At 34.7% G+C, this 25817-nt stretch overlaps 1 protein-coding gene across 11 annotated transcripts; it reads left to right on the forward strand.

Annotated features, from left to right (window-relative positions):
- The first annotated feature begins 10110 nt into the window (after positions 1 to 10110).
- On the forward strand, positions 10111 to 25322 carry LOC113701459 (uncharacterized). Of its 11 annotated transcripts, none has more exons than XM_027222128.2 (15): positions 10111 to 10339; positions 11565 to 11793; positions 11930 to 12056; positions 12536 to 12663; positions 12746 to 12815; positions 12900 to 13002; positions 14451 to 14568; positions 14728 to 14809; positions 17366 to 17410; positions 17528 to 17589; positions 18305 to 18377; positions 18452 to 18532; positions 20750 to 20830; positions 21608 to 21697; positions 24925 to 25107. In XM_027222128.2, the coding sequence occupies exons 2-14, from the start codon at positions 11597 to 11599 to the stop codon at positions 21659 to 21661; spliced, it is 1221 nt and encodes a 406-aa protein (XP_027077929.1). In that variant the 5' UTR covers positions 10111 to 10339; positions 11565 to 11596; the 3' UTR covers positions 21662 to 21697; positions 24925 to 25107. The 11 variants fall into 11 exon arrangements, 9 of the variants coding, with proteins under 9 accessions (XP_027077929.1, XP_027077928.1, XP_071914535.1 ...); XM_027222127.2 differs by having other exon boundaries at positions 21608 to 21665; XM_027222125.2 differs by lacking the exon at positions 21608 to 21697 and adding an exon at positions 10445 to 10533 and having other exon boundaries at positions 10112 to 10339; positions 24925 to 25322.
- Positions 25323 to 25817: the final 495 nt, after the last annotated feature.

The following is a 25817-nucleotide window of genomic DNA, read 5'->3' on the forward strand; positions in this document are numbered from 1 at the left end:
TATTCAATTAGGTACGGTTGGTTAAGTATAACATCGGTTGTAAACGAATCAGACTGCATACGAATCGATTCAATCAAAGTTTGACTCGAGTTTGGTCAATTGTCATAATTCCAAATATATTGGATAATTCATATCTTTAGTTGTTAATATTATAGTTTAGTGGAGTTTGAATTGGTTAGCAAGGATAAACATGTATATATACTTATAAATTGTTGAAAGCTATTGAGTAATATTAGAATTTCAAATCAATTTCTCTCAGGCGACGCCAAAATTTCAGAGCAACTCAAGATTTTCCAAGATATTCCTGAACAACACTTAACCCTCATGGCTTTTAACAGTTCAAGGGACTTTTATGGAACAATCGAGAGTTTACTCTTTCATAAGAATCATTGCCTGTGTAAAGAGAATAAGAATGAGTTTAGCCTATCATGGTTTCTTAGTAAAATTCTGATATTCAAACTTTTCTGCCTTTCTTTCATTTCATTCAAGGATTTATACATCAGAAAGATAGCTCTTTTTTAATAGTAGAACGACTCTTTGGAATATTAATGAGCTTTCAAACAACCAAGCGACTCTTTAAACAGTAAAACAACTATTTTGAATATTAAAATACAAACGACTTTTCAAACAACCAAATAACTTTTTAAGCAGTAAAATGACTTTTCTATGGGATCCATTGAATCTTCTTTCAGACATGAGTAGGATAGTAGATATCCTCATCTGGTGTGTCTGATGGAGTGCTATCAGGATCAGTAATGTTGTACATCTCAATGTGATCCATGTGTCTTCTTTTATTCTGTCTTTTGTTGAGATATCTTTGCTTTGTTGTCCTTCCTTTGAATTTTGACGATTGTGCAGAAGAACTTGCTCCTTGGTCATACGGATCTTGTGAGTCTTGCATAGCACTATCATTTATCATTTTCAGATAATTTTTCTTGGCTTTTTCAATTGTATTCCAATGGGGATGAATGGTACGATAATTCCAAGGACCATAATGTCCTGTCCAAATTTCTTGTGGAATGGATTGGTTTTGTTGGAATATGTACCTTTAGGCTTCTTCATGCTCTTCATCAAGGTCTAAAATAGTATGGAAAAATTCCTATAGATAACTGCACTTGAAAGAGTTTGGAGGAGAAACAGCATTAAAATAAAATGAAGTTGATTTCCGAAGAGGTTAGGAGATAATGATTTTGTCTGTAAATATCAAATCCAAGAATGATATCTTTCCCTGTGAAATTTGCTCCCAAAATTCGAGTTTGAATTTGACAATATGGGAGTACTTTGATGATAATGGGGTTTTTTGTTCCAAACCTTGTTTGGAAAATTTCCCCATCAGCCACTTTGAAATCATGGATTTATTTAATCCAATATGAATCAGGTAAAATATCCTTTTTCAGAATGGATATGGTAGCACTTGAATCAAAGAAAGCAATGACTGGAATAGGTTTAGAGTACTTATCCATTAAAATATGAACTAATGTTTGGGGATAAGTATCTGTTGATTTTAGAGGTTTGATGGAAAAAATTTCTTCTGGTACCTACAATGCCAAAAGAGTACTATCAGTAACATCTTCTTGTTCAGAAAACTCAAATTCTAAACTAGAAAAATGAATTTGAAATTCATTCTGAATTTCTGAAATTAATTTTACTCCCTTTTGATTTTGAGGACAATATTTTGCAAAATGTCCTGATATTCCACAAATGAAACATTTGCTTCCTTTCTTGCCTCTAAACTTTTTTTCTTTCCTTTAGAAGTATTCCACCTTTTCCTGAAAGATCTTCTTGGGTAACTTTTGTTAAAACCTTTGAACCTTTTGAACTTTTTCTTTCTTCTGTAGCTTGAAGGACTGCAAGCTTGGCATTTTCCTTTTGTTATCAGCTCAGATTTTTTACAGGCTTGGTCTAAACAGACATCTCCCTTGAGATATTTTCGAATAATTTTTCGTTTGTTGCACAAATTATTCAAGGAAAGAAAGACTGCTTGTTTGATCTGACCTGTAGAAAGATTTAAAATAGAACCATATTTATTATAGATATACATTTCAACACCATCAGTAAGAGATTTAGGTAGAGAACTTATAAATGCTTGTTTCAAGTTAATATCAACACCTAGAGTAAAAAACAATTGAATCATTTTTTTGAAATATTTATTAAGATCTTTTCAATCATAAGAAAGACATTCATTTGAAAAAATTCTTTTCTTTTTGTTCCTTTACTCTCTTTTACATCTCCAATGAACATGAAGAGCAAGATATTAATATTTTCAAAAAATTCTTGTCTAGTTAGGAAAAACATTTTATCTTGTTCTCCTAAACTTGCCTACCAGTCTTTGAGGATTCCTGAAAATTGAGCAGTGAAGTCAGATAAAATTTCAAAATGAGATTCTTCAGTAATATTTTGGATAATCATCTAAGCATGAAAATTCTGAAATTTTTCTTCCCACTTTGATGAAGGTACATCATCAATTGTAAAGATCTGAGTTCCTTTCATTTTTGATGATGTTTTCTTCTAACTATTGGACGTTTCACCAATTTCTTCCTCTTCATCAGGATGAACAACTTTGACTTTGTTGCCATATTCAGTTCGGGGTTTTGAGATTTCATCAAAATTTTCTTCTCCAGTAAATTCTTCAATAGAATCTTCAAGGCTTGAATTTTCTTCAATACTTTCAGTACTATTTCCCTTGGTTGATTATGAGTCTGAATCTTTATCCTTTCTTCTTAACTTTTCTCATATTTCTCTCTTAGTTTTCAATTCTGTTCTTAGGAATTATCCCGAATTATAGAGCATTCAAGCCTACACGATTTTGGTGTCCACGGCAGAAGGTTTGCAATTTACAATAATAAAAGAAACTGGGATTCTACCAGTAGAAACAGATGCGAAGGAGGAGGCCATATATGAACTTCTAGAGTAGTACTTCAAGAATCAAGATCTACAATTGCAAAAACTAATGTGCAGTTGCCAGGAATTCCACCAAAACCTTAGCGAAGATCTTCATAAAAGTTTTCAAGAAAACAATAAGAAATTGGATGCCTTAATGGAAAGATTAGACCAAAAGTTTGATCTGTTGATTCAAGCCTTCAATGGTGGAAAAAGGGTTCTAACGGGAGAATGCTTTGATAGCGATCGAAGATTTGTTGTGGAGGAACAACACTTGTTTGATTAAAGCAATTCCAAGAATCAAGTTTCTCATTTTAAGAAGGTGAATCTTGAGGAAGAGTCGAACAAGGAAGAAATAGGCAACATTTTACTACGAAATGTTTCAATCAGTGATTTGATTATGATTTCTATAGAAAATTATGGGGAAAGGAAGAGAAAATGTGACGAAATCATATTAAATTGTCAATTGATGGATGATACGAAGAATGAAACTCATGGAATTTGTATACAAGAGAATGTTGATATTGAGTCCCACGACCTGCAATTGATGAAAGGAAATAATAATATGTCTGAATCTTTTGAGGCGCGTCATGAATTAGAAAGAGAAACATTGCAAGATAAAGTTGATGAGCCTGGTATACAGCAGCAATGAGCTATTCTTGAAAAGAATTAGAAAGGGGCTGAAGAATTCAGATTATTGATATTGTTAGGAACTCTTAGATTAATTGTAGATTATGTAATTAGTGTCTTGAAGGCAGACACCAAATTGTGTTACACTTCTTGAAGCGGGGAAACCTCATGGAGGTTTTTGTAGTTGTTTTTCTTCAAGAGCATTTCACTGGAATCATCGGTAATAGGAGTGTCAATAGGGCCGGACCAGCCCGAACCTGATCCGTTCGGCCCTATAAAAAGCCCAATGAGCCTACAATATCAGTGAGTCGGGCTGAGCTTGGGCCTCAAAACTAGGCTCATATTAAATATGAGCCGAGCTTGGGCTTTATTAGGCTCAAACCCAATAGACCCGGCCCTATATATAATATAATATAGGTAATATTTATAATATTTATATTTTGGTAATATAATTATATATATAGGTATTATATACAATATTTATGTTTTAGTTGTAGAAAACCAAAAAAAAACATTAATTTTTGTAAAAAAAAAAGAAAAGAAAAAGTGGATGCCATCATGAGCCATGAGCCATCCTTTTGACCATAGAAGAGCAACTTGAGCAAGTGAGCAACGACAGGAGTAAGAGGAAAAACAAGGAAAGAGACAACGGCTAAAAGAAGAAAAAGAGAAAAGGGAGAGAAGAAAAGAAGAAGAAATGAGAAGAAAAAGAAAGGGGGAAAAGAGAAGAGAGAAAGGGGGGATCTGAGAAAAAAAAAGAGAAGAGAGGGAGGCAACGAAAGAGAGAAGGAAAAACATAGAAGAAAGAAAGAGCAGAAAAAGACAGAAGACACAGGAAGAAAAAAAAAGCTCTCGCTCTCTAGTCTCCACTCCGTCTCTCAATCTTCTCCTGTTTTTCAATTTTCCTTTTTTTGGCATTAGATGTCAGATGCAAACAATGAAGACATTGTTATTACAATCACAGATGTTGAAGCAACAAAAACTGCAGCTGAACAAGAACCTGAAGGAGAAGAAACAAATAAAGGTGAAAAGAGGAAAAAAGAAATGAATGTGAGGTCCAAAGTTTGGCTCCATTTCACCAAGATTTCACCAAAGGAAGAGGAATGTACTTGCAATTATTGCAAGAAAATTTTCTCCTGCTGTAGCAAAGGATGAACAACTTATTTGCATCGACATATATTTGGGGGCATATGTGTAGCCTACAAAAGAGCCATGGGAGGACAATCGTCAAAAGGGCAAACACTTCTTAGTTTCTCCAAAGGTAATTCAGATCAAGTTAATAACTCTGTTTGAAAATTCGATCAAGAGAGTAGTCGAAAAGATCTAACAGAGCTTATAATTAATCGAGAGCTGCCATTCAATTTCGTTGAAGATAAATCATTTTAGAAGTATGCTCTGAGTCTTAATCCGAAGGTTAAATTTGTGTCTAGAAACACAATGAAAAGTGACTGTATGAAAATATATGAATTTGAAAAAAATAAATTGAAGGAAATTTTTTTGCAATCCAAACCAAGAGTATGTTTGACAACAGATACTTAGACATCTAAAACGGATCTCCCTTTCATGGCATTGACTGCTCATTTCATAGATAATCATTGAAAATTGCATAAAAAAATTATCAATTTTGTCTTGGTTCCAATGAAGATATCCGGGGAGAATCTATCTGATATAATTATTAATTGCTTGTTAGAGTGGAATATTGATAAGATATGCACCATAACTATGGATAATGCTTCAACTAATGATGTTGTTGCTAGATGCTTGCAAGAGCATTATTCATTTAGAGGTGTATTATTGGTAAATGGGAGCAATATTCAAGTTCGTTGTTGGGATCATTTTCTTAATTTGATTGTTCAAGAAGGATTGGATGAGATTAATGATTGTATTCATATGGTTAGGAATGCAGTTAAATATGTTAGAGGATCTGCTAAGAGAAAACTTGAGTTTCTACACTATGCTGACCAGGAATGTATTTCTAGAGGCAAAATGTTATCTCTAGATATATGTACAAGGTGGAACTCAACATATTTAATGCTTGAATCTGCATTACATTATAGGAGAGCTTATGATCGTATGAAAACTCGTGATTTGAACTTCAAGGATCCTCCATTGGCTGATGATTGGGAAAAAGCTCGGATTGTTCATGATTTTCTAGAAACTTTTTATACTGTCACAAAAATTTTCTCTGGCAGCAAATATTGCACAGCTAATGTGTTTCTTCGTGTAATCTACCATGTGTTCATGTTATTAAGGGAAACTTCTATAGAGAACAGTCCACTTCTTGGAAGCATGGCATCGAACATGTTGGTGAAAATTGAGAAATATTGGTTAGAAAAAGAGCCAAATATCTTGCTATCTGTTGCTTTTGTTTTAGATCCCAGGTTTAAAATGAGAAAATTGAAGACCATCTTGAGCAAGATTTATGAGAGCTATTTAGCACCATATATGTTAGATCGTGTTCACACAACACTTCAGGATCTTTTCATCGAGTATGTAAAGGTTTATGAAGTGAGTTGTTAGTAGGATATAACTTCACAAAACGAAAAAACTATAGGGACAGGCAACAACACTTCTTCCACAGTAAAGAAGAATTACATGGATGATTTTTATAGTTTTGACGAGGAAGAATATAGCACTTGTAACAAGACAGAGTTGGACTCTTATTTGGAGGAAAAGATATATCCAAGCAAGGCCGATGAAGAAAAATCATTTGATGTATTGGATTATTGGAGAACTAATGCAGCCAAATTTCCAATATTGTCCATGATGACAAGAAACATTTTAGCTATTCATGTTTCTTCTGTTGCATCTGAGAGTGCTTTCAGTACAAGGGGATGTGTTTTGAACAAGTTTCGTAGCTCATTGTTATCCTCCACTGTTGAAGCATTAATTTGTACTCAAGATTGGATTAAAGATGCACCTAAGGAAATTAATTTTGAACAAGAATTTGATCTTGATTTTACTGGTTAGTAGCAATATTTAAAAATTTTCATTAATTATTTGATTTCTTGTTGATATTTAGACTAACAAGTAGTGTTTATTCTACCAGTTCCTCTTCCGTCCAAGAGTTAAAATCAACTCCTCTACCGGTTTTTTTGAGAGCAATATTGGTAATGTATATCTAAAACTTTAACTTTTTTTATTGGTTGAGTAAATTTTTATATGAGTTTGGATTCAACCCGAATATTATGTGAGTCGAGCATGAGTTTGTGAGTCGAGCATGAGTTTCACATTTATTAACCCGAAACTCATAACCCGAAACCCGAAGATGTTATAAATTAAATGAGCTGAGTTTGGGCTTATAAAAACCCGACTCATTAGGCCCGATTGACAGACAGAGGTAAGGAGTCCAAAGTTGTGATTAAACCATGGGTTGAAGTTATTACTGGGTTCAAAGGTGGCACTCTTACAAGAAGTATTAATCAAAGTCCAAATCAAAATTATAGAATAGTCACTTGGGTAAAATTGAATGTTGGTTGCATGTCTCTCCTTGAAGATATTGCTGATGATCAAGATTCATCATTTGCTACTGAATCAAATACACGTGTCATTCTTGTTTTTGATGGCCTTAGTGGTTACCAAGCTGGTGTGGATGTAGAAATGATTAAATTAGTGGTTCATTAGTTCCAGAGAAATCAATCTTAATTCAAGGAGGAATGTGATTGCAGAATCTGAAATTTTTATGAAGGCATCCGTGCGACACTCCTGGACTCTTCGAGGAAGAAAAAATCACTTTGCAGGAGCTATTGACAGCTACTAAGGTGAAGATATTCTTTGATTTTTGGTATACCAAGATCAAACATCCATTTGTGGAGTTGAAATGTGTAACATCTTCTAAGAGCTTGATGACAATAGAAGATTATTTTTCCCTTTTGCTTGGCTTCTTTGATATGTTCAAAAAGGTATTTGATTCAATGTTGAAGCCAAGTAAGTTACCGGCGGACTTGGTAATTGTTGAGCAGCTTCTTACAATAATTAACCAGTATATTAGTAGACCCTAGATTGAGTGTGCGTCTACATTTAAGGGTGGCACTGGTAGTTTGAGGGAATTGTTACATTCAAGAGTTTCACATTTACTCTTTAAGAAATATGTGCATAACTTAGAAAACTTGAAGCTCAAAATTCAGAAATTGACTAGTATTAGGAATTGGCTACAACCGTTTGTTGCAAAAGGAGTTGTTCCAACTTAGAAAACAGCATTTCATAGAGTTTTGGAAGGGTGAGATCAAATAAATTCCCTTGTTGCATCGTCTTTGAGTAGCACATTGCCATTGGGAAAGCAACCAATATTAGAAGATTATGAAGCTGCATTTGATTGTCTGATGTTGACCAAAATAGTTCACAAGATTTCTGTGAATGTTGCATTTCTCCAGTTTTCAGCATTGTTTTGAAAATCAGATCGGATCGGCCAGTTCGATCCGTTACACCGCGAACTATTCATAATTCTGGTTTGGTTCATATTTTGGATTGATTGGATATAAAAATTGGTAAAAAACAATTCAAACCATACGAACCGGATTGAACCGTTGAATTGGTGATTTTTTTGTTTTTTTCTATTGAATTGAAAAAAAAATAGGTTTTCCTTAATCCCAATGACTAATTATTATACGCCACATCTACTCACTTTTTTCTCATTTTTTGCCTCTTATCAAATTTGCATTTCTATTTTCTATTTTCCTGATTTTTTTCAAACTCCAAACTTTTTTTTAAGTTGTAATATCTAAATCCAAAAAATGTAAATTAAAATTTAAACTCACAGTGTTTAATTCCCATAGATGTGAATTTTGTATAATTTCAGAATATTGTGGTATTTTTGGGTTGGATATAAGATTATTTATTTGGTAGATAATATTGAGATTGAAATGTAATTTATTTGTTTCAACTAATAATTTTAAAAATATATTTGTGAAAATCCAAGTTCTTTCAAAATATTAAACTTTTCAGCATATAAAATCTTAAATTAGTCCAGTGCATGTCTTACTTTGTGCATATATATTTATATAAATTATTTTTTAAAAAACTCATTGAACCAAGGTTGAACTGGTCCGACCGATTAAATCTCGACTCAAATACCTTGCCGATTCAATTAACGGTTCGAGTTTCAAAACATTGGTTTTAGTTTCAAAGCTCAATCCTTGAGGACAAGCATTCTAAGAGGGGAGTATTGTCATGACCCCAAATGTATTGGATAATCCATATCTTTAATTGTTAATATTGTAGTTTAGTGGAGGGTTTTGGATTGGTTAAGAAGGATAAACGTGTATTTATACTTCTAAATGGTTGGAAGTTATTGAGCAATATCAGAATTTTCAAGTCAATTCTTTCTAATTTCTAGTTCATCTGTTTATTTCTCTCTCTCTCTCTCTCTCATCTTTCCTGCGTTCTTCCTTTTTCTTCTTCCTTTTCAACTTGTCTTTCTCATATCTTCTTCTTGATGATCGATTCTTGACATCAACATTGAGTTCAAACCAATCAAATCGAGTTATCAAATATATAGCAAGTATAAAAAAACTAAACTCGTTAGTTCACGAGTTGGCTCAAACACACACACACATATATATTATTTAAATAATAAAATTACATATATTTTATTCATTTTTAAAAATAAAATAAGTATTTTTTATTTTTTAAAATTGAATAGACTTAAACTCAAGTTTGACTAGGCTCGAATTTGAGGTAGAGGTCGAACTCATGTTTTACATTGAAAGTTTGCCAAGTTCGAATTTGATAAAATTGAGTTGGTTGATTTGGTGGTTGAATCGACATTTAATTGAGTGGGTAGCTAAATTTACTTTACCCATGTTTCCAAATATTTAAGATAGGGCTAGCTAAATTTATGTTAATGATATTTTAACACCATGCCTAGTTTATATTGTAATATAAAAAAATATGTGTACAAGCAGCAAATAGTTGTGTTTATACATATTTTTTTGTTAGGTCTGTCTAATTGGTGCTTTAGGCAATCGTTAAAATATATTTTAAGTGTCATATTTTTTTTGGAAATGTAAGATTAATAAGGGAAAGAAAATAAATATAAAGGAGGATGGGAGGGTAGATAATATTAAAAAGGGAAAATATATAAATAAAAGAGAAGATAATAATTGTTAGTATGTATATATATATATATATATATATATATATATATATATATATATAATAGGTTAGACGAATCTTAATTGTGTTAACGAGTGGCCTATGGACACATATTAGAAAAATTCATTTTTGTTTATGAACAATTTTCTTGTATTATAAAAGTATTACACCTTCTGCAAACGAAACAGGCATGTATACAATGAGTTTGTTTGGATAGGAAGATTTGCAAACAAAATTTCAAATTTTTTTCTACTTACATCATAAATACAATTTCTAACTACCTTTTTATCTCACGTACATCACATCACAAAAAGTGCTACAGTAATTATCTCAAATAAATATTTCAAATAACCTCCTATCCAAATATTTCAAATAATTTTCATGCTTTTACATAATTGGAATATTACTCGAAGTACTTTGGCACTTTTACACAATTGAAAAATTCAAATATTAAGAGTTTTTTTTTAAAGAAAATGTATTAAGAGTTTATATATTTCCCAAATAATCTGGCAAAACCTAGGGTGTCACTCTAACGTACAGAATTTATAACAGACAAGAAGATGCCTTGTCTTGAGCGAGAGGCCAATAGTGAAGACTCGTGCCTCCTCCTTGTCCGTTGAGTTGAAAAAACAGAGCAAAGCCACAAGTTTTCGTTTTCTGCAGGTGTGGTTTTCATCAGCTGTGAAGAAAGAATCAGGCAGCAAAAACGACAACGTCAAGCTCTCCCCTTATCAACGTAAATCCACCATCCCTTTACTGCTCCTTTGCTCTCCCTTCAGCTGGTTGATTTAGTTCTTCAAGTCTGGGATGCGAATTCCTTTAGCCATTTGTTGCGTGCCAGATGTTCGACGAAATGCTCATGTGAAGTTGGATTATATTTACACAACATTTTTGGTGCGGCTACCTACCCTTTAGGTTGCTTGGAGGGAGGTGAAAAAAACTCTGGTTATTGAATATTAAATCCATAAGCTGCTTATCACAGTAGTGAATGCAAGAACATGTATTGTGAACCAATGAAATAGTAAGAAGTTTTGAAGTCATGAAGATTCTTTTTGTATTTTGGGTTTTCTGTTTCGGTAGTTGTGGGGGAGGGAGAGGGGATAGGGTTGCTCTGTCTTCAGATTTTGTAAAGAAGAGCTTGTACAAGATTCAGTTACCACATAGTCCACATAACTTTGACCCTCTTCCCTGCCCCATCTGCCAATGCGATGAAAATTAAGAATCAAGTTCAGATGAAGCCACACTAAACACTACGATTATCACATTCCACTCCTATGGGTTGAGATAAAGTATGTGCAACTGTTTTTTCTTCCTAAGTGCATAATGTACATTCAGTTGAATGAACGTGGAGAGGTTAAATCTAGTTACCTGCTAATAATTGGGGTTTTCTTTAATAGCTTGGAAATTATTGCTTCAGTGTTGACTATTCAAGTTTAATCTTCGTCCTTTCTGTCATACCACTAGAAAGTTGGACTTGTTCGCTTCCTACATTAGGCACTTTAGGTATCAGATTTAACTTTCTGTGATCAGAGTCCAAGTAATGTTGGTTAACAGATTAGTTTGGAAATCTCAAGGGCGTTATAAAAGAAAGGGCAAGCAAGCGAGAAACTTCCATAAAGATAAATTTATTAAACTTCTTGGTGCTTTAAGATTTTAAGTGGATTAATGATGTAAGATTACTTTGAAGTTTATGGTTCCTATACTTGGGAATGTTATCAGATGAGGCAAATTTTTCTACAATTAATCATCTTAAACACTCTTTTCTTGTTTGTTTCTCTTTAGTTATCCATGATTCAGGAGGAGCACTGTAGGGTGTGTTGACAAATGATCCATGGTCTTTTTTTTTTTTTTAATGTCACCTTGTAGATAATCTAAACATGTGGAAGGTTTTGTTATTAATTCATCTATATGATCAAAATTCATGTGCCTCTTTGGTGATGTCACTTTTATTCGTGGCATAGGTGCATCAAAGGGCTGGCTTTGGTCCAAAGGAATGGTGAAGTATTCTGGACATACACTAATTTCTTCTCTTACTCCTTTTTGTTGTGTCCTGAAAAACCATGGCAGATTGTCATCAAGTCTGTTTTATGGAAGTTCAACAAAGTCAAGGGTGTACCATTACTGTAAGAGGAGCCACTTACATACTGAAACTATAATGGTTTCTCTGCGTTATCACCCTTCTTGGTTCAGGTGACTCCTTGATATTCTGATCAGTTTATTTGACTGTAGCATGACTTTGTTATTTTCCTCAGCATGACTTGTCTTTTGTTTAGTGTCTTCTTGTCAAGAAATTTCTTCGCCTTGCTAATAGAGGTTGAATTTTCAGTGTGGCACCAATGATGGATTGGACAGATAATCACTTTAGGACTTTAGCACGGCTCATCTCAAAACATGCATGGTTATACACAGAAATGATTGCTGCAGAGACAATTGTCTTTCAGAAAGGAGATTTGGTAAGTCTTCAGGAGATTTTCTTCTTGATGAGCAATGGGTGGAAAAAAAGGTAACCAGAATGTCATCACATGGAGATGTAGAAAAAAGAAAAAAATCTTACCGTCAAGCATTCTGATCATTGAAACTGGGGAGATATGATTGTGTGTAATATTCATGTTTGCTACTGTTATGCTGGTGATTATCTTAGAAATTTTTTGGTTCCTGAGGCATAGGCAGATTTATGATTAAATTATCTCAGAATCTTCATTTCTTTTGTACCTCGTGCCAGATATAATGTTCTTTTGTATCTTTTGTGATCAACTGTCTATGCATATAAAATACTGTATAATATTTTTTTTCCAGAACCAGCACTTCAGTTTCAATCTGTAAATGCAGTTTAAGTGGAAAAAGAGGTCTATTGTGCCAAATTAGCATTTGGCGAGTCTAGTAAGGAATTTCCAGAGACATCTCATACTGACTATTTTTCTGGGATTTTCAGAACCGATTCTTGGCATATGGTCCAGAGCAACATCCAATAGTACTTCAGATTGGGGGAAGTAATTTGGATAACCTCGCAAAAGCAACTCAACTTGCAGATCCCTATGGCTACGATGAAATCAATTTCAAGTTTGTTTTTTTTGTCTTGTATGCAGAAGCTCTTGATTTTTGCTGCCTTTTGAATTTGAACTAAACCACTTCTATTCAACAGTTGTGGTTGTCCTAGCCCAAGGGTAGCTGGACATGGCTGTTTTGGCGTGCGTCTTATGCTGGATCCAAAGGTCTTTTACTGGTTGATTAAATATAAGTTAGTTTTGTTCATGTGAATATGGTCTGAAGAGACAAATTTGTTTTTACAAGGGAAGTTTGTTGCTGAGGCCATGTCAGTTATAGCTGCAAACACTGATGTACCTGTGAGTGTCAAATGCCGAATCGGTGTTGATGACCATGACTCATATTATGAGCTCTGTAAGTTGACTTAAGCAAAAGATTTTTGCAGTTCACATGCTGAAATTAATTATAAAAAGTCTCACTTCTTAGAAATGAGGACACATCTTTTGTTATAAGAAATGTTGGCTTTCTTAAAATCGTTGGACCAAAGTTTGGATCACTCAATCTCCTCACTATACTGTTAATTGTTGTTTAATCATTTCTGTTTCTATATAATTTTCTTAGTTTTTGTTTTTTTTTTTTGGGATGGATTGTATTGTTTAAGAACCAGTAAGGATGATTTTATACTCTTTATCCAGTGTTGCTCTCTTCATTGCCACTGTAAACCATCACCGAATACATATTCTATCTGATTACGGGATGTAAATGGATTTCTAAGATACTCTCACTTTCTCAAGTAACATAGTGTTCATCAATCTTTGGTATGGTTTAAGCTTAATACCATTTAAAGCCTCTCCAAGCTAACGCCTTATTATAATAGTGGTACTCAACTGGATCAGATAAGGCTTTGGTTTTTTAAATTAAGGAGGTTTGAGGAGGAAGACCTTCCAAAATTTTTCAACATTTGCTTTTTAAGTCTAGTTTCATAAATACAAACTTTTTTCTGCTTTTCTTGCATTGCTAGTTCCCATAGACTTGCATGCTCACTCTTGCTTGAAGGTTTCATATACTTGATCTGTGTCGGAAGGATAAATTTTAGTGTATTGTGTCTATGTCGCATGGAACTGTTTTGCATGATTCCCTTGCAATTTCTATTGTCTTTGGGTTTATAATTGTTACTTTTGGTATCATTAATGCAATAAATCATAAACTTCGAGAGAGAAGACATAACTTTCAATCAACATAAGAGTAGATTGGTGTTGACTTGAGCAAATTGACCCTTCTACAATCTAGGGGTCAGAGGAGGAGTGGTCATTAAAATTTTCTGTTTCATTTGATTGAAAGTCACAACTATGAAATGGCTTCCATTATGCTGAAACCTTTTTTTTTGTCACTCATTTATGTAATATAATGCATGATGGAGCTTACAAGTAACTATAACTTCCCAAATAGAGACCTGTTTGACTTTTTCCCTGTTAATCTTTCATTTTTTCCAATTAGTGCTGTTACTTTTGTAAAATTTTACAAAGTTTGCATTAAAACAAGAAGTTTCGAATCAAGCCCTTTCATGTAGGAATTTCATCTAAAAAACTTATGAAAGGGAAGTGTGCAACAGCATTACCCAAAATCTGAAAGTATAAAAAAGCAATCCATCAGGTCTCAGGTTTGGAGTCTCGTTGTGTTTGGTCTGGAAGGCCAGCTAGTGCGTGGGGCTAGGTTTGGGAAAAGCTTGGTATGTGTGTGCATGTGTGTGCTTACCAAAGAGTGTTTGCTAAATGCTCTGTTTTGTTTTGTGTGTTTGCAAAATCTTGGTAGGAATGTGCGTGGATTTCTCCTGATCTATTTCACTTTTCTCATTTTTGAAGGTGATTTCATATACAAGGTTTCATCGCAATCACCTACTAGGCATTTCATTATACACTCCCGAAAAGCATTACTTAATGGACTCACCCCAGCTGAAAATAGGAAAATTCCTCCCCTGAAGTATGTATTTAACGAGTATTAATTTGTTTCTCTAGCTTAACTTTCTGTTGAAGACATGTTCTACTATTACTAAGCAATTAAAATCAGCTTTTATGGTACCCTTTGATCATTGTAGTTAACTGTCAATGTCCTTTCTTTTTACACTTGCTGGTGTTGCAGATACGAATACTATTATGCTTTGTTGCGTGATTTTCCCGATCTACAGTTTACAATAAATGGAGGTATACAAACCATAGATGAAGTAAGTTTGAAGTATTATCTAATTGTATGCATTGGTGATGATAAGATTAAAATTTGTTTGGGTTGTGTTTTTGCAAATTCAATTGATTATGCTCTGGTTTGCAGTCATTTGGAAAGTTTCCAAGATGGAAACTTTTCAAAATATCCTCTCCATCTACCTTCTTGTCACACAAAGACAGTATTAAAAAATGTAATGCTAAGGGAGGAATCATGGGTATGAATTGATTGTGTATGCGTACTAGATGACTAAGGACACAGGAAATGAGCAGTGTTAACAAAAATACTCAAATGAACGATTTGGGGACTGATGGATATTCAGAACTGGTTTTTAGGGACTTTGGATGGCTCTAATGGTGAGCTCAAGGAAAAGTGCTTGGATGTTGCTCAGAATAGGAAGAGGACTCTGCTTTAAGCATCACTACAAACTGACATGACCGTTAACGTCCTTTTTTTTTTATGTTTCCTGAAAACGTTTTTGCTCATACGAGGGCTACTGGAGGGAAAGGGGGACTCGACCCTGTCCCTACTAGCTTGGCATTATTGTAAGATATATGGTTTATGGTTTAGCTGGAATTGCTCTATCAATTCAAAAGTAGAAAAAACTTGCTGGAGATACTTGAAATCTAATGAGTTTAGTATAGAAGTCTGCATGGCCAGAGGCAAGGCATGTCAAAATGAAAGGTCAAAAGTAGCACGGTTGACCAAGAGTTACATGTGATGTGGGAGGTAGATTTGATAGGATTTTTGGTATCTTTAATAGGGAGGTTAGGAAATACTGGAATACTTGAAATGGTCATGGGGAAATGGTTAAAATGAGCAGGAAGGCTGACTTATGACTCTGGAGGTTTTGGATTAGATTTGCCCATTTGATTTGTCTGTACCATTATCTAAAGTAGATGATGCATTCCATGGAAATAGCATTTTTAAATAAAATTAGTCTTCGTTTTACTTTTCTTTTTGAAGATTGGTGGATCTGTTGTTCACAAAGCTTTTTCTTAGATTGGCGGGTCCCCCATACTGGGTATGGTTGCCAATAAACAGCAAAGAGCAACTGTTTATATCAAAACCACAGTACTCCTCTTCATCTGGGCATAAGCGATGGTCCAAATCCTTGAGAGATTGTTTCCAGGGCATCTCTGTTTGGAATGGATCTCAATTGGCATTCTACACTAAACTGATGCAAGGAAGACAGGATTCAAATTTTCCAACTGTTAGAATAAAAATTTGGTACTGGAGGGTTTTTTTTTTTATTATTTTAAATAATCATTATAGTTTGGGCAGATAGATTAATGTATGTTCTGAGAGAGTTGGACATACTCACAACTTATTCTTGCTTAAAAGCTAGTGAAGATAGTCAGATTGTGACACGTGTTCACCAGGTGCCAATTACACTGGCAGGGTTAGAGATGGGTGATACGACTTCCACTACAGATTGTATACAAAAAATAATTACCAAAGTATTTAGCCAGCTCAATTCCTTGTCTGCTCTCAACTTTTGTATTTACATTACTTCGGATAAAATTAGCAGACTCGATACAGTGAATCCATTTTTTAGGAAGCCTTGTTCAAATCATTATGGAAATGTAACTTCGCCCACTTTCAAGTCCATTTAACTGTCTTAGAAAGTTTAGCAAGTTTTGTCGCTATTATCCATATCTACCTCCTAGGACACCCACATTAATATTGGGGAACTTTTTGGTTACAGAAAATGCATGACCAAATGTGGATATTATAAGATCAGATGAATATTAGAAAAGAAGGGGAAGTTGAGTCCCAAATTAATACTGTGATTTGGCAAGATGATAACATGGAGCTGATCTAGAATATCATTTGCAAGTCTGTTTTGTTTGTTTTAAGCTGGCTTTATGCCTGGGTTAAGGTAGTGACTTTGTTCAAAACGTTTGGCTCATAGTTTCTGCATTTGGAATTGCATCTTGAGGCTTTTGTAGCCTAGGCTAACTGTAAAGTGAGGTAATGACAACCATGTGCTGTCATATCTTGGTCTCCAACTTTTATAGTGAGATTAAATATTCTAGTCTCCAAATCTATTTGACCCAAAAAACTGTGCCATCCAAGCACTTTTAGGCAGCTTATGAAACGAAGAATATTCTTCGGAAATGAACTCCCGCTTGTTTAGGTTTGAAGCCTATGTTCTGTTCTATCTTTGATCAGATTTCTTCTTCTCTGCACTCTTATCTATTTCTGTGTGTGTGTTTCTGCACACACACAGAGTGACCTGACAGTCATCTAATAATATCTCTATCCAACCAATCTTGCTATTCCCAATCACTACAATTAAGCTTAAAACTCTTATTCTACCAACATAAAATTTCCATAAAGGTGTATATGCTCAAATACACTAAATTAGCTACTGAGCTAGCATAGTTCGGGTGTTGAAGTTATCGATCCCAGATATTAGTATATGGATAAATGTCACCGTTGCCATACACAAAAAAGGTGCCTTTAGCTCGTTTTTATTGTTTAGCAAATGTTTGATACTCTTAAAGAATCTGGAGTTACTAGTATTTTGTGTTTATTCTGTCTTTGCAAATGATAGATTATGAAGTCATGGTTCATGGAAATTTCATTGAGGCCACATCAGGTGATTTGGTAAAATATGATAGCAATGAAACGAATAACATTGACAACAATCGACTAGAACTTAACAGCCTTTTCATTACGAATGGTGACGATATACTTCTATTGAAATTTTGCCTAGGTAAATGCAGCAAGAACAGAAGGTGCTCATGGTGTTATGCTTGGACGTGCAGCCTATAGCAAGTATGAAGAAGCCGTTTCCCATATGCTTCCTATCTATGAAATATGGATGCGTTGTTTTTGGTTGATGATAGCACTTGATGAACTCTTGTGGACTTTGTTTCTTCAATCTAGTCATTCAAAGCTTCAGTTTTGCATTTTAAGTATAATCTTTTACTTATGTGACTTGTGTTGCATGTGTCATTAGAATTCTCGATGAAGATATTGAGAGACTCTTATAGATCTGGGTACTACATTTAATATGCATGTGGTTTGTGTCTATACTTTTGTTTTCCACTTTGCTTGTAAAAAGGGGGTGGATATCAAGAAATGGTTACCTTTTGTTTAGGTATCAAATGGCCCATGCCAGATCTCGAATTTTTAATGACAATTGTTGGTCACTTTTCACTGCATAATTCTGGACCATGAATTAAAGAAAAACAGTAGATGAAGTATTATCTAATGAGAATTTTTTTTGACATCTTTCATTTATTTGCACTTGATATTGTGGTGTGGCCAATTAGTAGATTTTCTAATTTTCACCTGTCAATAGCAGTGACAAATCACATAGGGCTATCTGCATTATATATTTTATCATGATTCTCAACTTTTGGAAATGATCTTACCTCTTTTTGAGCCATTCTCTGTCTCTTGCCTGGTTGGCTAAAAACCAAGTTTAAATCTCTCTCTCTCTCTCTCTGTTGCCTGGTTGACTAAATAAAAAGTTTAATTTTTGCAGTCCATGGCAAACATTGGGACATGTAGACAGTTTAGTATATGGTGCACCTCGAAGTGATCTAACCAGGCGTCAGGTTCTATAGTTGGATTATGCATCATATTTTGCCATTGACTGTGTTCCTAAGTTGTCCATATATTTTTGTTCTAGGTCCTTGAGCAGTACCAGATATATGGTGATTCAGTCCTTGGCAAATATGGGCAAAAACCAAGTGTTCGGGATGTTGTTAAGGTATGAAGTCTGCTCATGTTTCATCCAATTAATGTTTTCAACATCGGGGTTCTTGCGTTCCGTTTTCTTTTACGAGACAGGTTATAATACGTGCAAAATTGTTGACATTTTATTGTTCTCTGAACTTTCTCTGCTTTTGCTTATCATCACATTCCTCTTCTAATGGGGATAGGATGTTGCATATGGTCATTTCTTGCTTGCACTTCACACTCATAGCACAAATCGCAGCCTCCAGCTAGTGGGGCCCAAACTAACTGTCCCCAAATGGACTTTTGCCATATCTGGTTGTTTTGTTCATATATCACAGAAACCGCTTAATCAAAAGTATCTCTTTATGCACTTCATTCAATTTCCACAATGTATCAGTTTCCCCATCATTTAAGAACAGATTTTGAGTTGGTAGCTCTGCCGTGATTCTATAGAACAGCTGCTGCAAAGACTAGATGTCCAAGTTGCCACATGCTTTGGATTTGAAACATTAGAATTTAGTCTTATGCTCTTGGCCAATGACATGCAACAGGTTTTTAGTTTTTTACTACATGCATAATATGTTAACAACTCCTTGAAGGCAATTGTTCAAGTTGTCTCTGATAGAGTGATAGAATGTCGTTATGGTCCATAATGGTTAATGTGAACCAATTGGGGTCTTTATTGTTTAGAAATTGTATAATGAGGATTCCTGCTCTGGTGTCAATCGCTTTTCTGGCTGTAAATAGCATAATTGATTACCTGCCTGTTTAGGGGCAAAATCAGGGACTAATGCATATTTCCCTGCAATAGATGTGATGTGTGCAAAGCATGTTCTTCTATCCTGCACAGTTAAAGGGACAAAAATCTGAAAGTTAGGTCATCATATTGATTAATTTCGTATGTCATGCATATTAGCTGGATTTTTTTCCAGCTAAGAAGTGAAAGGCTGTGAGCCTACAGACTGTAAGGTGCATCTGTTAAAAGTATAGGTAGGATTTGCTTCATTTTAAATTTGTGGACTAAAATTAGATTTTGAGAATTTATTGTGACCAGTTTTGCAGTTTTCTTGGTAGATGAGCTTCAAATGGCTGGTTATGGGTGTTATCATTGGTATTGCATTATAGCTGGCAAAAAAAGTCAAATGGGCTTGTTCTCTTTGTCTTGCAATTTTGAGACTTTGGAAGTCTGTGTGTGTGATATGTCATGTTCTGTTATGATTGGCTCAAATGGGTTTCACATGCTTTCCATCCCTTTGCATATGTTGTACTTGTTGGGATCTCCTGATTTAATTGTAGTTGCTAATTTGGTTAGAGATATATTATCTATTTCTATCTTGTTCTCCTCTTACCTAAATAAAAGTCAATTTAGCTTAGTGCTCTATGCCACAAGCTGTCAAAGCATTTCAATTGTGTGGAAGACACTTAAAATGCACGAGGGTCTGCATAAATGAGATTTTCTTGTACATATGTAGAAGAAACTCTTTCCATGTGTTTTTGGTTTTATGAGTCAATCATGGGCTTGTTCTCCAGCCGCTATTTTGAAATGAGAGGCTGAATTTGAGAAGCAGTCTTGGGTTGCTAGTAAAAACAGCTTTTGGCTTAATAAAACATACATGTTTTACATTTCTTCTAAAAGATTTTTTGAATCAACTTACTTTCCAATTTCAAATAACCCGATTATAGTTTTTTATAAGCTGTTCCAGACAAGCCTAAAATGGAATTGGTACAACAAATTTTGAGAAAAGCTGATTTTGAGAAGCAGTCTTGGGATTGCTTTCAAAAACATGAAAAAGATGCACATTTTAAATTTTTTCCAAAGATTTTTGAAATCAACTTCCCAAGTTCAAATTACTGATTATAGTTACAAGATGTTTCGAGCAAGCCTAAAATGATATTGGTACCACAAATTTTGAGCAGCAGTCTTTGGGTTGCTCTCAAAAGCAGCTTTTAGCTTTTTAAAAAATGAATAGGATACATGTTTAAATTTTTTCCGAAGATTTTTGAAATCAATTTACTTTGCAATGTTGATAATGTGGTTATAGTATTTTATAAGCTGTTGAGAACAAGCCTATATGTATATTGGTACCACAACTTGGGTGATGCTTCCTATCCCACCACATGGTCTTGGGGAATTCAACTATCTGTTCTGTGTTGCCTGATTAATGGTGGAAGTTGAAAGTAAAATACCAGCTGTTGCTGTCTTAAAACTGCTAACCGAAACTTATGCAATTCTTTTGTCTTACTGCAGCCTTTGCTTGGTCTTTTTCATTCTGAGCCTGGAAATGCCTTATGGAAACGCAACGTTGACTCTGCTTTTCAACATTGCACGGTATGTTACTATCAAACAGAAATATGTCAATGACATTATTTTTAAGTGTTTGTTTTATTTTTGTCTTAATAAATCTTGGCTACAATAGGACCATCATATCCACGTTATCTTAAGCTGTGAATATGGACCGTTAGGTGCAATAGAGATTTTTTTTTCCTAGTTAATACTTTTCGTGCAAGGAGTATTCAGGTAAGAATATTTTCTTTCCCAACATAAAACTGGAATAAGGAGTTGAATTATAGGTAGGATAACCAAGCAGTTGGCATACACACGGCATACTGAAGTGCTAAGTGCAGAGAGAAAGTCAATCGAGTTGTCAAAATGGACTATTTACTCCTGAAAAAAATATAGAAATCAAAATGTTCCCTTTAGCTTCTATTTGGAATTTTCTGTTTCTTGGAGGTTTCCTGTTTCTGTCATTCCAAAGATCCCATATCCTGCTAAGGGTGCAACCTTTCCTTTCCTGTTTGTCTTTTTCATATTCCTCTTTGCCAGCATAAGAATATTTTTTTTTACTGATCCTGGCTTGTTCCACTTTATAATTCAGAGAAGTAAATATGAAACACCAACATTTTTGGGCAGTGTACAGTAGAAATATGATGAGGTCATAAAGTTTTTTTTTTTTTTTTTTAGAATTTGTTCTAGGATAATAATTGTGTTTATTGTGCAGTGAGGGATGCTAGCACCCCCTATACTGTCTTTCCGAACTAACCTTAGTATGAATGAGATAGTGTTACAGTTCTATTGCAATTTGATAAAACACAAAAATTATTGCAGGAGGTATGCAGGAGTAGTTATAGCTCGCCTCTGAAGTCCAATTTAAAAACCTAAACAGGTTGAGCTGGTCTTATTGCTCCAGAAAGACATGTAAACCAATATAGCATTTATTGTATTCATTTTTATTTTGACCTCTTGTTCCTGTTGTCGTGTAAAGCCCACGGTTCACATATTGCTAAAAATGCAAGCTTTCATGTCCGCCTCTTCCTTCTCTATCACAAGCTTATACTACCTTACCCTTGCATGCATCACCATGTAGTGCCAATCATTTTTATCTGCACATTTTGACACTCTTGCTACCTCCTCCCAAGTATGATCTACGTAACAATTTCTTCCTCGTTAGATGGAAACTCCAGCTGCTAAACTCTTCTCTTCCTTTTTTTCATAGTTAGGATGGCATTAGCAATGGGGCCTCGAGTGAAGAAAACCATTTCGTAGGGGCCTGTGTTGCCTTTCAAGGAAACTTTGTTCTCCTTTTATTACTAAGCTTTGATACTAGGACTTTGACAATGAAGTTGCTCCTCTTGCCTTGTTTTAACATCCAGTTATAAGTGTGTGGTACTGATTAACAATATTCATAGAGCTTTACTGGGTGGGACTGAACTGAATTAACCTTCCAGTCTACAGTCGCTAATTATATTTTGGGTAGTTATGGTTTCTTATATTTTATGTTCCTGTGTATTCAATGGTTTTGGTTTGAGCTCTATCTGAGAAATTCAGTCTTTTCCATTGGCAGCACAGCACATGAAAAATCCTGGAAAATCTGTTGTAAGTGGGTTTTGACCACAACATTTCTCCTTCCAAAATTTCACTCTAGCACCATTACTAACCTAGAAAAGTATTATAACAACAAAGGTATCCTAGCCAGCCATAATTCCCTTCGAAAGCCTCATATGGGGCTACGGTCTTCAGGCCCTCTACAGGTTATCCAGTTGCCCATTTAAGTGCATATGTTTAAGCAACTTGGGCCTTGGCAGATATCCATATTTATTTTGTTGTTTTTTATAGCCTAACTTGCAGAATATAAGAGCTAGTTGATAAGATTTAATTGTTGCAATGAAAGAAGATGATTTTAAAGATTACATATGCTTGTTCAATACTTTTCTGCCTAAAAAGCTCTTGCAGTGCTTTCAATCATCTTTAGTGGCTACCTTTTTCATTTCTCCTAAAGAAAAGAAATAGCAAAAAAGGCATGGTGATCTTTCCTCCTTGTACCTTTACTGTTTTCTTTTTGAGTATACTTAAATAACTTTATAAAAGTACTATTGTTAGCAAGAAAAAACTATGTCTGGTCACTGTACAGTTTTCTGTTTTCACACAGTTTCTTCTACATGAGTATTAACCAATAGGCTGATGAGAATTGATTTTATGTTATCCCCTTGTTGTTGAAGGCAGTTTTAGTAATGGCAACCTTGTGCTAGTTTTTGAATGTCGAATTGGGTTGACTGCCTTAGAACATCAATTAGAACCTGATGTTTATCAATGCTGAAACTGCTGATGTTCTCAAAATGTTTGTTCCTACAGGCTTATGCTGCAGTTCATAGCCTAAAAGAATAAAGATATTATAAATGAAATAAAATAAGGATGAGAGATTAATCTCAAAACCAATGTAGTATAAATTGGTTTTGAAGGTTGAAAACACTATCTGTAACATTCATTTCTAAATGCTTTGCTCCATTGTTTTGTTTGGTTGCTTCACCATGGGAGTTGAATTTCAAGTTCTTTTAAAAAAAAGAGTAGGAAAAATAATAGACAAAAATGATAGAAACAGCGATTGTTGTCTTCTTGGCTGAATTTTTGACTGCTCCACAGTCACTTTAAGGAATAGCAGATCCTGAAAATACTATATCATATTCTAATCCATGTGAAACCTGAATTGCGGTGGTCTGCAGTGGAATTGGATGGTAAATTAGTCCAAATGTTAAGTTAGCATATTTATGTGCATTTATTTTGACTGTCCGAAGACTCTGGTTATTGTTGGAAGACTTAGCAACAACAAAATCTTATTGCTGTACCTCTAAGACATAAAAATTGTGATAACATGCGTCATTGTTTAACTACTTTGGGATGAGAACTCTTTGGTGCAGTAGCTCTTTTCCTCTTCCTTTATGATTAGCCACATAAGAAGGATATCCTGTCTGGAGGTTTTCATAGTACATGCCTTCTAAGACATACGTTTTCCTGGCTCTACGCTTGGTTTAGGTTTTGAGATTGTGTGAATGGAAGGCTTTTAATTGAGGTCTTGCTTGGATGAAGGTAACTACTCTTTACCTTGGGAGAAAACTGAGAGGGAAGTGGAAACTAAATTGGCAACATCCTCACAACCTCTAAACCATCAGAACTGGAATTTTGGCTATTGAATTTATTTACTATCATATGCACCAGTATTGAAGAAAGTACGAGTAATATGAGAGTGTTGATATTTGATCAAAGTGCAAAACAGTTTGAGACATTTCTCATAGAGCTTCTCCATTCATGCAATGTGATCTTAGAAGCATCACTAGCTGCATGTACTCCTAACTATTTCAGCAATTTGTGGTTTGAAAATTCTTTTCTGCCTTTGGAAATTCTTGCCTGCCCTATTGGGCAAGGGGCGGTGGTTTAGAGGTAGGGTTTGACCACCACGATGTAAGAAAATCCCATGATATAAATAAATCTTGTTTTGGGTAAGGTAAATTTATTTTTGTTTCATGTTCTCTCAAAGGTATCTGCAAATATTGTTGACTATCTTTTTACTAGCCTAATATTTGTTTTTGAAGTAGGAGTATGAAAGAGTTTAAATGTGCTTGCTTGATCAATTGCCTGTTTACTAAGTATACAATTTGAGAAAAAAAGAAGGATAGAGGGAGGGGGAGAGAGAGGGAGGGAGAGAGAGAGAGAGAGATTTTGCAATAGAACGAAGCACCATGAACTAACCATTATCTAACTGCCTATTTCCCAGAAAAATGCAAAACTGTCTAGCTCCTGGAAACATTAATGCAGCAGATATATGGCATGCAGTAACCATTTCTTGAACCTCAACATAGTGCCAAAATTTGGTGATTTAAAATCCATTAATAGTGTCCATATTGATGGTCGATTTGTTCCTTGTTATTAGCTAGGAAAAAGATATTGAAATCTATGAATTTCCATTCAACTTAAAAGTGCTACTGAGTGCAAAAGCCTGCTCGTCATATCCATGGACTTGAAGTCAGCTGTTCCTGTCTTTCTGTGATTGTTTCTGCACTTTAATATGATTGTGATTAGTTTGTTGCAGAAAATGATTTAGCAGTTTTGTGCTTCCTACACATGTTGACATGATTATTTGAATTTTACAGACTATAAAATCCCTTTTGGAGGAGACATTGGTGGCAATTCCTGACTTTGTTCTGGATTCACCTGTTGGTGTGGCACCATCTGGTTGCACAGAAGCTTTTGCCAATTCAAAAAGTTTATTACCTCCTCCATATATAACCACAGAAAAAGAGATCATGTATGCCTAACTTTAAATGCATGCAAAACTTCTGATGTTCGCTATGTATTGCAAAGATATTCAGTAGTTTCTATTCTTTGGGATATAAATTGGATGTCCCGTGTAAAATCAGGAAATTTCTTTTTAGGATACAAGTAGGCTGAAAGGGCTTACATGCAGACTCTTAGCTACCACTGTTCAGACTAACAATGTTCTGAGTTAAAGATTCCACAAAGTTATTTATAGATTTAGGTTCCTTCTCAAGTGCACCAATCTATGCCTGTGGCAGATATTTTACCTATATAGACTCCTTATGGTGCCCATTCAAGTTTCCTGTAGTACTCGTATTTCTGAATTGGTACTATGCAACATGTGTTGATTCGCCAGTTATGAATTTCAGAGAGATTTGAACGATGTTATCAGGTCAATATTGCTGCAAACTATATATGTTGGTTGAAATTAACTTTGTTTTGCTATATTACATGCCACTCCTTTGAGATCAACTTTTACTTCCGGAAGGGGTACGTGGCATCACTGTTTCTCTTGTTTGTGAAATAGCCCTTAATCATGCTTAGTCATGATCCTGAATATAACTGGAGCCCTTAAGCAACATATAGTTTGAGACCATATCATCATTCTGAGCTTGCTTGATCAAGATCCTGACTGTACCTTGAGCATTTGCAATCTCTTCTCCCTTGCATAGAGCGTCCGCTAATGCGTTGAAACTGAAGACTTCTGGAACAGTATTGAAAGCTGTCA

Source organism: Coffea arabica, chromosome 7e (genome assembly GCF_036785885.1).
Source record: "Coffea arabica cultivar ET-39 chromosome 7e, Coffea Arabica ET-39 HiFi, whole genome shotgun sequence".
NCBI lineage: Eukaryota > Viridiplantae > Streptophyta > Magnoliopsida > Gentianales > Rubiaceae > Coffea > Coffea arabica.

Bases quoted from the DNA above. Each gene is read 5' to 3' on its own strand.
- LOC113701459 (XM_027222125.2), top strand. From the start codon at position 11,597: ATGGTGAAGTATTCTGGACATACACTAATTTCTTCTCTTACTCCTTTT. The intron at 14,810-17,365 runs GTAAGTTTGAAG...TGCAAATGATAG, and splicing joins GTATACAAACCATAGATGAA to ATTATGAAGTCATGGTTCAT. The intron at 17,590-18,304 runs GTATGAAGAAGC...TAATTTTTGCAG, and splicing joins GGACGTGCAGCCTATAGCAA to TCCATGGCAAACATTGGGAC.